This window comes from Anser brachyrhynchus (genome assembly GCF_964034855.1).
Source record: "Anser brachyrhynchus genome assembly, chromosome: 7".
NCBI classification, from domain to species: domain Eukaryota; kingdom Metazoa; phylum Chordata; class Aves; order Anseriformes; family Anatidae; genus Anser; species Anser brachyrhynchus.
This window is the reverse complement of record NC_137701.1, coordinates 22,949,605-22,962,318: the sequence shown is the minus strand read 5'-3', so window position 1 is coordinate 22,962,318 and position 12,714 is coordinate 22,949,605. Positions and strand designations below refer to the sequence as shown.

Sequence of the window (12,714 nt, the reverse complement as noted above, 5' to 3'; positions counted from 1 at the left end):
AAAAAGATTACCAGTCTCATTACTGCTTTCACTTTGATCTTCTGGTGTTCTAGAGGGTGGTGAGGGTGCTTTGCGCTTCATCCTCCGTAAAGAGTTCACAGAAGCTGTGTCACTGAGTGGCAGAGAACCTTTTCTTACTAATCCTGGAGGGGCCTAAGAAGGGAGACAGGGCAGGAAAAAGATTATTAGCAATTAAAGCCAACAAAATAGCTCTAGTAATTATTCTCCGAAAGTATATATATTTGTGCAGGAGAGAGTGCCTACCTATTACTAAATGTATTATGTTTCTTGTCTTAATTCTTACAATTAAAAAATATATAGAGTTTCTAGAGTAATTGAATATATTCACAGAGGTCCAAGACACATCAGTAAATTGGTTGTTATACGTAGTAACAGAGAATTTTTATTCTTTATGCCTTAAGGCCATTCTACAAAACCCAAATAAATCTTTTCTAAAAGTAGCTAAAATCACTGTGGAAAAAAGCTTCAGCTACAGGCAACTGAAATGACATGACACGTTTCCTTAAACAACATTCCTAATTGGATTGCATATGTAATGATTAGGACTTTGCTTCTCTACTCAAAATACTTGGATTTTTATAGAAATTCTTCTAATGCCATCTTTCAAAATTTATATTGGAAAGGACAACTGTCTTACAATAGCTATTCATATTTAATTGTAATAAACTGTAACAACAATAATTCTAATACCCACTGATGCTAAATTGCAATAATGCTCTCATATTATTGTAGCAGAAGACAATTAATTTCTTAATTCACAAACAATCAAAAGCATTTTAAAAAAATGGACACAGGTTACCTTATAGAACACCAGATGAACACAGTTCATATGATATAGCAGCCCAATTGCATTTAAAATTAATATGTATACATATATATATATATATATATATTCCAACTCCAAAAGATGGCAGCTGTAAAATTGCCTGCCGCTTTTAACTGCAGTTTGCCTTATGCTGAAGAAACCTTGAATTTCAAAATCTATTTGAATGATGACATTCAGGACCCTAGCAGTAAAGCGTACTTCGGCACTAGACACAGCTACCTATTTCTGTAGTAATTATGATCTAGTCTACTCAACAATATAATAGAATCCAGAGACGATGTTCATTGCTTGCTAGAAGGATCCACACAGAAAATAGATGTGGGGATCATCTTCAGAGAATTTTTGTGCTTTAATTAACTAGACCACAAAGCAGACCATCAGGTAACAGAGGTGATATAAATACATCTACAATTCTGTTTCACTGATGATCCTTTCAAAAACATCACTGACAACAGAACTGTTGACCGTGCTAATATCCAGGGAATAAAATACTTCTCTATCAGGCTACCACTGAAAAAGAAATACACATCTTACAGCAAGGAGGATATTAAAGACAAAAAGCTAGAGTATTTGGTTCTACATAATCAAAGCTATCAAGAAAATTACAAGAGAAAAGATATTAGCACAAGTTGTCTGTGAAGCAGTGTTTGGCAGCACCTGGTAGATCTCAGCAGAATACCTGAATGAATGACCAGGAATAGTGAAAAGCATCCCCTGAGTTACCCTGGGGATACTCGGTCATCTGTTATGCTACGTCCCACCTCAGTGTCAGGTGTGACGGATCCCTTAGATACTCTGCTTGCACTGCAAGGAGCAGCAATGTCCAAAATGTTCACACAATTCTTCTACCAGTGATTTTAATGCCAAAACAAGTAACTTACACCTTTTACAGGACAGGGGGGCTCCGTGTTTTAAGGAGAAAAACAAAGCACAAGGTGAAATGTTCTTACAAACAGCAGAGGATATGGACATACCACTCCGCTCCTAATTAAAAATACTTGCATGCTTGAATACTTTTTAACAAGTCAGATCCTGGATTAAAACTTCACACAACAAAATCACTTTACACATTAATAGTTTCTCATTTACAGTTCCCAAACAGTTTTAAAAGAAAGTGAATTAATAGTATTCAGCATCTGAATTTTTGCAGGATGGAATGTCAAATAAAATATTACTTCCACAGATGAGGTTGTTTTTTTTGTTTTGTTTTTTAAAAATCATTAAATCGTCTTCCTTCTTGCTGCTGGGCAGTCCTATTTTTCTCCTTTCCATTCTGCACAGCGACACTGCTTCTCTGTTCAAAGGTCTGCACCCTCATCTGCTTTGCACAAACTCCCTCAGCTGACTTGGCTGGCATGGCATTCTGCGCATACTCGCTCAGCTAAACAGATGTCACCAGAGTTCCCTCCTGCACAGAAAAAGTGTGTGTAGGGGGGGAATAACGTTCTCAGCATAAGAGCACAAATGCTACTAGAAGATTTTTATAAGCCTTTCTACTGCCCTTTGCATCCAAAGAAACAAACGATTTGCAAAGAGATTTTGAGAAAGTACTAAATGTTCCAGTTAAGGTTCAAGTGTTGAACAGATTTTCTCAGGAATTATTCAACACATGAATATTAAGAGCTTTCAAATCCTAACAAAGGCTGTAATGTGAAAATAGTACTTTAAACAGATGGAAAAAAAAATAAAATAATGTTATTAAGACATATCTGACAAAGTTTTGGAATATACATCTGGGTGTTTGTGTGTCATACCAACTGCCAATGATAACCAGTGCTTTACCAGTTGCACTTAAATAAAAATTCACATTAGAATCCCTGAAATAATTAACTGTGCTTGTTCAGAAACAAGAGTGAACACTTTTGTTGTAACTTCCACAACACATGCGGAAGTTCCTCTTTTCACACTGTAATCCTTCCGATCCTGGAACAAACAAGTGGGGACACAAAGCTTTTTAGCCTCAGATGCATACAGACAGATGTGTACAGCACCAAATCCCACACCAGCCCAAGCTGACAGTTACAGGGACTAGTGATTCCTAAGTTCTAGCCTCTGTAAGCTATAGCAGATGTGGTGCTGGACCCTTCTAAGCATTTCAAAAAAGCAAAAGGTAGTTAATTAAGCCACAGCAATTTTACAGCTGGAATGGAAGAAAAAACACCAGTATTTGGGAAAGAATGTAGTGGAGCATTTCAGTGTGCATACTTCACAAAAAGGGTCACATATATATATTTTCATATCACCAGTACCTCTTTTGCTCCACAGGTAACTAAGTGTAACAGAGGCTCTGCAGTGGAATGGGATAACAAAGCACGTTGCTAACCATCCTGTTAGTGTTTCTTTTCTCCCTTCATGCAAGCATACAATTTTAATAGGGGAAAACAAACAAACCCACCCACCCAGAAAAAACATTGTATTTGCTCTTACAATGCTTAATCCACTCAATTTCTGTTACGTGACTTAAGCTCCCCAAAACACTTCAACTTAGCTGAAGTACTATGGAGAAACCAATGTACCTCTGACCATTCGGAAAGAAAGGACATACAGAAAATATTGAGAAAAAATCAGCTGATACTATTCTGTCCCCAAACCCAATACTACTATTCTCTTCTACAAGTTTTCTAAATCATGTACAACTTCTCTAAGTTGTTTACTTGCCAGTACAAGAAATAGGAAAAAAGTGAAGAAGGTTATACGTCTGGTATATTGGAAAATATGATGCACATAGTGTCCACCATCAATTCTGAATTCTATCTGAATGGTATCAAATAATCTTCATGCAAACTTCAGTGAGAGCCAACAGGCAGTGCTGAACATTTCATCTCACAGGTAATGCTGGCTCTATTCAAGACCCCCCCCAGGTTCACCACGGTGCTTACTGTACCATTGCCCGACTTCTCCTTCAAAGAGCTATTAAGCTTCAGGCAACTGAGCCACTGGTGTAACTTCTGAAGTATGGAACTCATTCTTCTCAGCAATCTTCCAAGTTGATCCATGACAGTGACTAATACATCTTTTTCAGGAACACTTTATGGTTTAGTTGCTTCCTAACCCTCTTATTTTCCTCCATCTTCTCTTGCTTTTCTAAGGGGTAGACTAGAAATTTCAATTTCTTTGGGAGTTACAGTTGAGTAAATAAAAGCAAGCTGTATTTCTACACTTGAGAAGTCTAATCCATCATTTTAAACTGTAGATGTTTTGACTAAAAATCTCTATTTAATTGTTCCCACCGAAGCACAGTTTATGTACACTTTCTTTACAAAAACTGAAAACAGTGTATGGAGACAAACATTCATGAAGAAAAGATATGAAGGTATCATAGTCTAGTTTTTATAAATAAAGCATTCAGAAAAACGGTGGCAGTGGCATTTTGGATATAATCAAATGCTTTTCTTTTAAAGAAACATTATTACTGGAAAACTGCATCTACTTCTATGAAAACTGAGGCTATAGATACTGCGTTATACATTACCACTTTCCAAAAACCCTTGAGAGTCCTCTCTACTTTCAAGTGTTTTTAAACTTGCTAGCTCTAAATGCACTTCTGGCAAGAGCCATCTTGCCCAAAATTAGAACTAACAAATAAGTGAGGGATTTTCCATCTGATTTAATATAGAAATTTATTGGACAAACATGGTGTTTAAACTGTACTAGTCATCTTCTGCATCTTTCAAAGAATAAACAAATCATGCTACAAAATAACTTGCAAAAGTCACACCCTCACAGCCATCGTACTAATTTCTCACCTAAAAATAGAAACTATCTTCAAAACCTACTTCCATAATCATTCTGAAATTAAGACAAAAAAAATCCAACTCTCATACCAGAATGTAACTGTTCATACAAAGAGAAAGCAGCTTCTTTCTTAAGGGAAGGGATGAAGCTGTAGGAGGTAAACGTTAAAACCCTTTTTCATATTGTGAGAAATTGGACTACAATACACCGTGAGTTTGAAGAAAGACAACAGTGAGAACACTGTTCCCTTAAAGTTGGTTCGTTTCAGTGTTGTCTGATGTTACTACTTTGGCATGTTTCTGTCAAAACCAGGCAAACAGTTTATCCAGGCAAAATTGACATTTCACTTTTGTAACATCCACAAGGAAGATAAAGAGTTTTGTCCATAATAAGGCACATGCAGAAGGTCATCCTGGTCCAGAGAAGAACTGAAGTATGTATCCAGTTCGCCAAATAATCTGAAGGCTTCAGAACTAAGGCATTCTTAAAAGCAATACGATTTGTAATTAAATGCTTTGAGTAATACAGCAGCAGATAAAAAGTAACCCCTTAAAAAAATTATATTCTAAGTTTTGTAAATTCATATAATGGGACACTGTAAAACTCCCATGTAATATAACAATAAAACTCTCAGACACACTAAAGAGCCTAGCAAACACACCAGTCAGTCTAAAGAGCAACCTGAACCACTTTAAATTACAGCAGCTGGATGCACATTTTCAACAGTGGGGAACACAAGAGCAAATTTCTATATTATTTACAGTCAAATAATCGTAGTCTAGTGTGACCATTGTACTTTCTGCATTACTGAGAAATGAATTGGACTAAAATGGTATTATTTGGTCACTTAGGCTTGAGAAACTATTGATGCACATGCTACAGCTGAAAAATACTGTGCAACTATCAAGACTGACTTTATTCTCCAAAGCTTACATGTCTCATTTCAAATTCTGTATTCAGGATATAAATTCATGGACTAAAGACTAATTCTTACCATGCAGTTAAATAGTGCCCAATCTCATTTATAAAGCTGCAAATCCTACAGATGACATTTTACTTAAATAAAACAATTTTACATTGTCCCTCACCTAACACTTTATGTTTTTAAGGGAACTATCCTTTATTTTACAGTTAAATGAAACCAGAAACTAGACGTTCCTTTTTGTTTGTTTTAGAGACTTCAGTGGAAGCTCTGAGAAACAAGCTTCCAAACCTTCCCCTTGCCAACATTACTCAGACAGCGCTCAATCTCACAGCCAAACAACTATCTTTTGGTGGGTTTATGTTAGTCAGGTAGGCCTATCACATTTTTTCTGTTCTCCCAATTATGCACACATGGTTTTGAAAAACCAAGACACTCATTCACCCATGTGAAACAGAAAAGTCTAGGTGGGATAGGACCTCTGGACATCATTCAGTCCAACCCTCTGTTGAAAGCAGGGTCTTAGATTAAATTATTGCAGGAGCCTGCCAAGGCATGTCTTCATTATTTCCAGTAAGGGACCTTCTATCACTTCTCTGAAAAACCTATTCCAACAATAAATTGTTTTCACAATGGAGAATTTTCTTCTTATACCTGAATGGAACTTCCTCTGAAGCAACTAATGCCTGTAGGCCCTCATCCAAGCAAGAGAATACCTCTACATTCCCTATAATATCTTCTGAGCATCAGAAGAGTGCGATTAGATCCTATCTGAGCCTTAATTCCAAATGGTTGTGATCTCCCTGAATGGTGGTTCTTCTGGCATACTTACCTCTCTCCTCCCAGTTTGGTGTCAACTGCAAGTTTGTTGAGGGTGCATTCAACTGCATTACCTGGGTTGTTTATAATGATATTTAACAGTATTAGACATACTACGAGCTCCTCAGGAGCCACACTACACCACCAGTCTGGCTGAACCATTAACCATTTGGGGTGTTTAGTAGGTTTTCATCCTATCTTGAGTTTCTTCTGTCTAATCCATACCTTACCGATTTGTTAAAAAAAAAATACAAACAACGTTGCTGGCAACTGAGTCGAAGTGGAGGTAAGCGATCCTGTCCCTCGACCTTGTACTTGTGCTTGCTACTAACATACAAGCCTTCATGTTATTCTTGAAAGCTCCTGTCACTCCAAGCTCCAGGCTTGCCTTTACATTCCTGTCTACATCTAGGTATGTCCAATAAGCTTTTCTGCATTGCCCTTTAGGAATTGTTCTGTCCCCTTTCCACCCCTCACATTTTTGCACTTGAGCTCTATCAGCAGCTCTGTTTAACCAGGATGGTTTATTTTTATGCCTACTCCTTTTCCCACACAGGAGAATAGACCACTTTTGTGTTGCAGGGAGGCTGTCCCTGAAAATCTCTCAGCACTCCTCCAGAGCAGCTTTGTCCTCCAAGGAAGTCTCCCATTGGATACTTCCTAAGTGCTCCCTGATCAAGTTAAACAATATGTACTATTGCAGTCCAAACCAATTCGCTAGATGATATTTAATGGAAAACAGATATTAAAAAGACAAAATATTTTACACGAATTAATCCAATTCAAAGTGCGCAGCAAATACTAACTCACATTTAGGTCCCAAGCTCTGCATTATCTGATAAACTACTGTGCAATCAAATCAGAATTAAACAGGAATAATCTCAAAAGAAAAAAACAAAAAGCCACATGCCAAAAGCTTCAAAAGTTATAAAAAATAGTAGTATAAAATTGATTAAAGTTAAATTTTTGTGTATATTTTCTATGTGGACTTCTGTCTTTTTTTCAAGAGCTATTCAACTTCAGTCAAATCACTTTAGATGAATAAGAAATGTCAGTATAAAATAATAAAACTAAGCAATTTTGTTGAGTGACAGATCCTAGCCCAGCAGTCATACATTACTGTTAGACATAATAGGATATTAATCATTTAAAGTATGTTGACATTAATAAATTATTTTCAAAAAATTTGAATTCAATTAAAAGACAAACATGATGAGGTAAAAAAAAAAAAGAATCATGATTTTTTTTCTCCAAAGTTCCTTTTATTAAAATACAGAAAGAAACCTTTGTCTCCTAATAATAAAGCTTTTCAGCAGGACACAATATACAAATTCAGAACTTCTGTTAAACAGTGCTCTCTTGTGGTTCTGTGCATCGATGAAAGAGCAAATCAACATATAAAGATATAGGCAGTCAGAGTTTGAAATTTCTCGTCTCTAAATCTAACACAAAATTAATCCCTCAGCCTGGAATTTCATTTAGTTCTGCATTTTATCTTTTTAGCATGCCAATAACCTCATTTATTAAAGACCACCTTTAGATTCTGGATTCAAATCAAAATATGAAATTTTTAAAGAGTTTCAATTTGTAATGACAATTTTAACCTTGATCTTTATTTGGAATTCACAGTTGACAATATTGGAACTACCCTGCACAATGCATCGACTCTTTTCCCAAATTCTGCTGGCAGAATTTCTGCAGTGCACTGTGTATAAGGGTAACTTAAATATGTATCCAGCACCTCAAAGCTTCAATCAAGTACATCCCTGTTTCGTTAAAAATAAAACTTCACTTAAACTTGCTGGAAGCACAACAATCTTAGGATTCTTTTCCAGGATTTCCTCTTTTTCTAGTAATGTAATAAACAAACTACTCTTTATCATATACAACTGAAACATTAAAAGTGACACGTAAAACTAAAACACCAATTATGAGACAGAGTGAAGTAGGGCAATGTTCCAACATTTAAATATGTAAAGGCTATTCATCCCAAAGACCGAACAAACCCTCACAACTTACATAAGAAGTTGGTTTTCCATTTCCAAAATACAGCAGCTACATTGCATACATGACATAAAGACTAGAAGAAATGCATCTTTCAATTTCTGTAGTTATTTTCAAACGCAATTTTTTAAAAGCAAGCGCTGCACTTTTATTTACCATTCATATATCTTCTGAGGCCTAAAGTAACAAGGCTATCAAGGTTACTCTCTCAAAACTTCTTGCTTTAAAAGAAGTGAAGCAAATATAACTAACCTGTTCATTCTTATCAAGGCTGTTAGATTTCACAGTATCAGATGCTGGTCTGGCTTGGGCTTGTGCAAGTTCCTGGGGGGCACTCTGAGAATTTGGCATAGGTGGTAAAGGAGCTCTCCGCTTCTTTGGCATTTCAGACGGCAAAGTGTTTGAGTCATACTGCTTGCTAACAGTGTTGGATCTTGTGATAAATGTTGGCCTTGGCTTGCTCATTAATGGAGTTGCTGGGGCACTGGCAGCCTTGAGATTCAGGGGGAAGACAAAAATAAGTTACTTAAACTTTCCAGAAAACAATCAACAGTAATGACAGCTCAATGTGAATAAGTTCACAGAAGATTTTCTTATATCAAGTTACATCTTACTTGTTCTCTTTTTTTCTTGCTTCGCTGAAAAAAGCTGAAAAACCCTTTGTTTTCTTTCTCTTTTAGAACATCTGAGTTTTCAGACATTTGGTAGGCATCTAAAATAGGAAACAATAGTTCTAGATGTTATTTATTGCACAGATTATTTCTCCCGTATTCTTACTTTTTCCACTGTCTGTCATAAGCCTTCTGGAAGGATATACAAAGCACACCACAAATCACTTACATTAATAGTTTTTCTAAAAGCTGTAAAATGAACAGGTTTCCTACCATCAGTGTTCATCCCCTCTTTCTCAGAGCTCAGAATAGCTGAGTTTCAGCTGCTATTAATACCCCCAGCACTTAACCCAACCCATCCCACTTGTCATATGTTATGGTTCATATGACAAAGGCCATAGGAGGGAAAAGAGCATCAGTCTGAAGAGACTTCTTCAGTTCACAATTCAACAGCTTAAATACATAGCAAAGTGTGAAGTGGGGCAGGTCAGGTACAAGCATGCACATGGTATGACTATGGAGAAACATCACTGAAAGACCTGGTAGGTGCTGCATGCACAACTGGCATGCAGTCATGGTAAAGATAACCATATCTTGCAGAAGTTATCCTCCTTACATGGCGTTAACTCATGCAGACAATTTGTAAATATAGATGTTGTGTCTCTAATTTTCACTAGATTTAATTTTCTTAAAGAAATCTCATTGAATGCAAATGCAATAACCAACAGAAAGCAGCAGCAAGACCACTGTGGGACTAGGATCAATATAAGCATGACTCTAAATTTAATTAATCAAAGTAAAACCATACAAAAATACTTTATATACAGCTAAGTATATCCATTTGCGTATTAACTTTTCTTAATATGCATTTATGATAGGACAGAGATAATTGCTCCTGTCACAGTTAAGCAGATGTTATAATATAAGAGGATGGTAATATCATGTATGTGCTACAGTTTCACTGCAGATTTCAGTAAAGCCTACCTTGCAAAGATGGTAAGTTTAAATCGACTGGTGATGTGGCTACAGAAAGACAAAAAAAAGACAAAGTCTCAATCTGAATCAAGGATGTTGTTAGAAGTTACAAACACAGAAAGCCAAGCTGAAACTTCAAGGTTAGGAAAAATTATTGAAGAAAAAAAAAATATGCATCTTTACCCCCCAATGCTAAAAAACCATATAAGAGTGAGCCTGAAGACATGCAACCACAGACTGGAATCTCCGATAGAGGTTCCATTTACATTTCTAAAGAGGAAGACTAGAATATAAAATAGTTTGCTCTGTAAATTTTGGATTGTCCATAACTTGGAAAATAGAAAAGGAATGTATAATGAAAATATAATCTGAGTACAATACAATTTAAATTTAAAGTCTGTTATATGGCACATCTTTTTACTATATGGCACATCTATTTACTTTCATGAAGAAAGCTAAAAATTCAGAGCTTAGAAGTTGTCTACAAAATGGAAACGCTGAACTAGTTTGCATTGAATGAACTGTAGCACATCTAGATTTCCTAGTTGGGCATAGCCTTGTAGAAGGTGTGTATTCCCTTGTATTCTCTTCTACGGATTTTTGGCTGTTACTTGATTCAAATGACACATGGTTCACACACTGTGCAAAAGGCAGCTCTGCCAGTCAGTGGAAGACAGCAGTAGCCAGATAATAAACAAGACAATTCACTATGGTTGCGTGTAGTCCAAGTAATGTGTTTAGGCAAGAAAAAGAAAATAATAAAATTCAGTGATAAAAAATATTTCATTTTTGTTTTCTCCATGGGAAAAGAGCATATTTTCCAAACCTGATATTCTCTGGTTGTTCAAGATAATTGCCCTTTGTGAAGTAGTTGAGAGAACTTTTGAAACCAAAGGATAAGGTTATCATATCTACGGGGGCACAGTTAGAGCAGAAAAGAAAACCAAGGACAAAAATAGAACATTGGTCCAGAATAGGAATGAGTCTGTTATTAGTACATTCAATACTGGGGCAAAAATTTCCTGTGAAAAATGCCTGAAATTAAACAAAACACATTGTATAGAATTTTTAATCACAGTGTATTAAGCCCTTCATTATAGAGATAGGCTTACAGCTAAAGTTAAAACCATGATAAGATGTCTGCACAAATATAGGCAAGTTAGCTAACAGCGCCCCTGCTAGACCATAGTTACAAAGATAATTATTACTCCTTCTCAATCTATATATGAAATTAACAAATACAAATATTACACAGGAAAGCACTATCACACAATAGTCTAATATTTCAGAATTTTAAAGCAAAACCGTGTATCTATGGTGTTTCTGTTCTTCTCAGCTCATCATGATCCTATGCGGCTTCTATGAGCTACAGGAAGTACAGAATTATTGGTCTTATTGAGAAGGGGCAGGGGAAGGAAAGCGATTGTTTTTAAACGTTGCTTTGTACTGAGCCACCTTTGCTGTTACCCAATACTTTGTTAAAAAATAAAACCTTTATATGACATTTCTTAATAGAGTTACAGCTACACTAAGTTTGAATTTTGTGGAAGATCAGTGAAATACATACCAAATTGCTTGAAATTAATTTCTTAACATGTTAAAAAACAAAAACAAAACACCACCACCAAAAAACTACTCACACCAAAGCAAAAAGTATACTTTACTGAAATACTGAGTAGCTATCTTTTTTATTAGATCAATTTACTGAAGTTATCTTATCTTACCTCGACTGATATCCATGGCATATAATTCTCTTAGTCCAAGGTCATTAAGAGATTTTGTCACATCAAGGGCTTCTTGAGACTGGTAATTCTTCAGCAACACAGTGTGTGAAGGATCAAACTCACATTTACTACAGATAATTGGTATGAGTTCTTGAAGGGGTGAATGCGGACTAACTCTTACTACAGTCTTCTGTGTCTTCTTGTAGTTTATCACTACCCTTACTGTTTGCTAAAGAGAAGAGAATTTCAAATAAATATCCTGCACGAATTTTGAAACCACTGGCATTTTCATAACAGCCTTACAGTAATCACAGGAATTCCCATTACGGCCAGCTTTAATGTTATACATTTAGCAAGATTACAAGAGAAACTAAGAATTCATTTGCAATTCCCTTCTACCCAAGGAAAGGACCCATGAAATAGCCTGCTCCTCCTTTAGCATCTGTCAGTTGTCTGTCCAGCAGGGTACACACTTGGACTAGGATACCCTACTAGGTTACCTTAGGTAGCTAGAGAAAACAGCAAATGAGCATCTATGTGTGGGCGTAGAACAAAGGTAAAAGGGCAGCTGAAGAGCTCCCCTGGCCTTGTTTAAGTGCTTTAGATAAATTAAAAAACAACAAAAACACACGGCATTCTTTTATACAGCAGGTGCACAAAGGAAGAAGGAAAGATTTAGGGAACTCCCAGAAATTGCTTTAGTATTTCTAAAAGTCCCGAACTTCTTAAGGGTATATGTTAAAAAGAAAAAGAGCAGAGTAACAAAAAAGTACAGTGCACATATGCACAAACCATACACAGCAAAACAGATATCACAAGTTGATTTTCAATTTGCGTAAGGCTATATTTAGCCACACTTCACCTTCCGAATTCATCAGGACACTAAGGCATAGGATTTCAAATTATATTGTAATGTTTCTTTCTTTTGGTAGCAAAGATGCTTGATGCAACAAATTAGAATATATTTTTACTCTTAAGAAGTGATCTAGAACATACAGCCAAGCTTTTCACAGGGGTGCTTGGTAAGAGGATGAGATACAACAGGGAAAGGTGAAACAAGGCTGAGCTACCAACTCG

At 36.2% G+C, this 12,714-nt stretch overlaps 1 protein-coding gene across 9 annotated transcripts in view; it reads right to left on the bottom strand.

Annotated features, from left to right (window-relative positions):
* Nucleotides 1-12,714, bottom strand: part of COBLL1 (cordon-bleu WH2 repeat protein like 1) — a 127,484-nt gene that overhangs the window by 18,600 nt on the left and 96,170 nt on the right. For all 9 annotated transcript variants that reach the window (XM_080601169.1, XM_080601170.1, XM_080601173.1 and 6 more), the window contains 5 exons: nt 11,638-11,866; nt 9,923-9,961; nt 8,942-9,039; nt 8,580-8,819; nt 12-153 (listed from right to left, as the gene is read on the bottom strand). In XM_080601169.1, the coding sequence (XP_080457295.1) occupies nt 12-153; nt 8,580-8,819; nt 8,942-9,039; nt 9,923-9,961; nt 11,638-11,866 (748 nt within the window). The remainder of the gene's footprint in view (nt 1-11; nt 154-8,579; nt 8,820-8,941; nt 9,040-9,922; nt 9,962-11,637; nt 11,867-12,714) is intronic.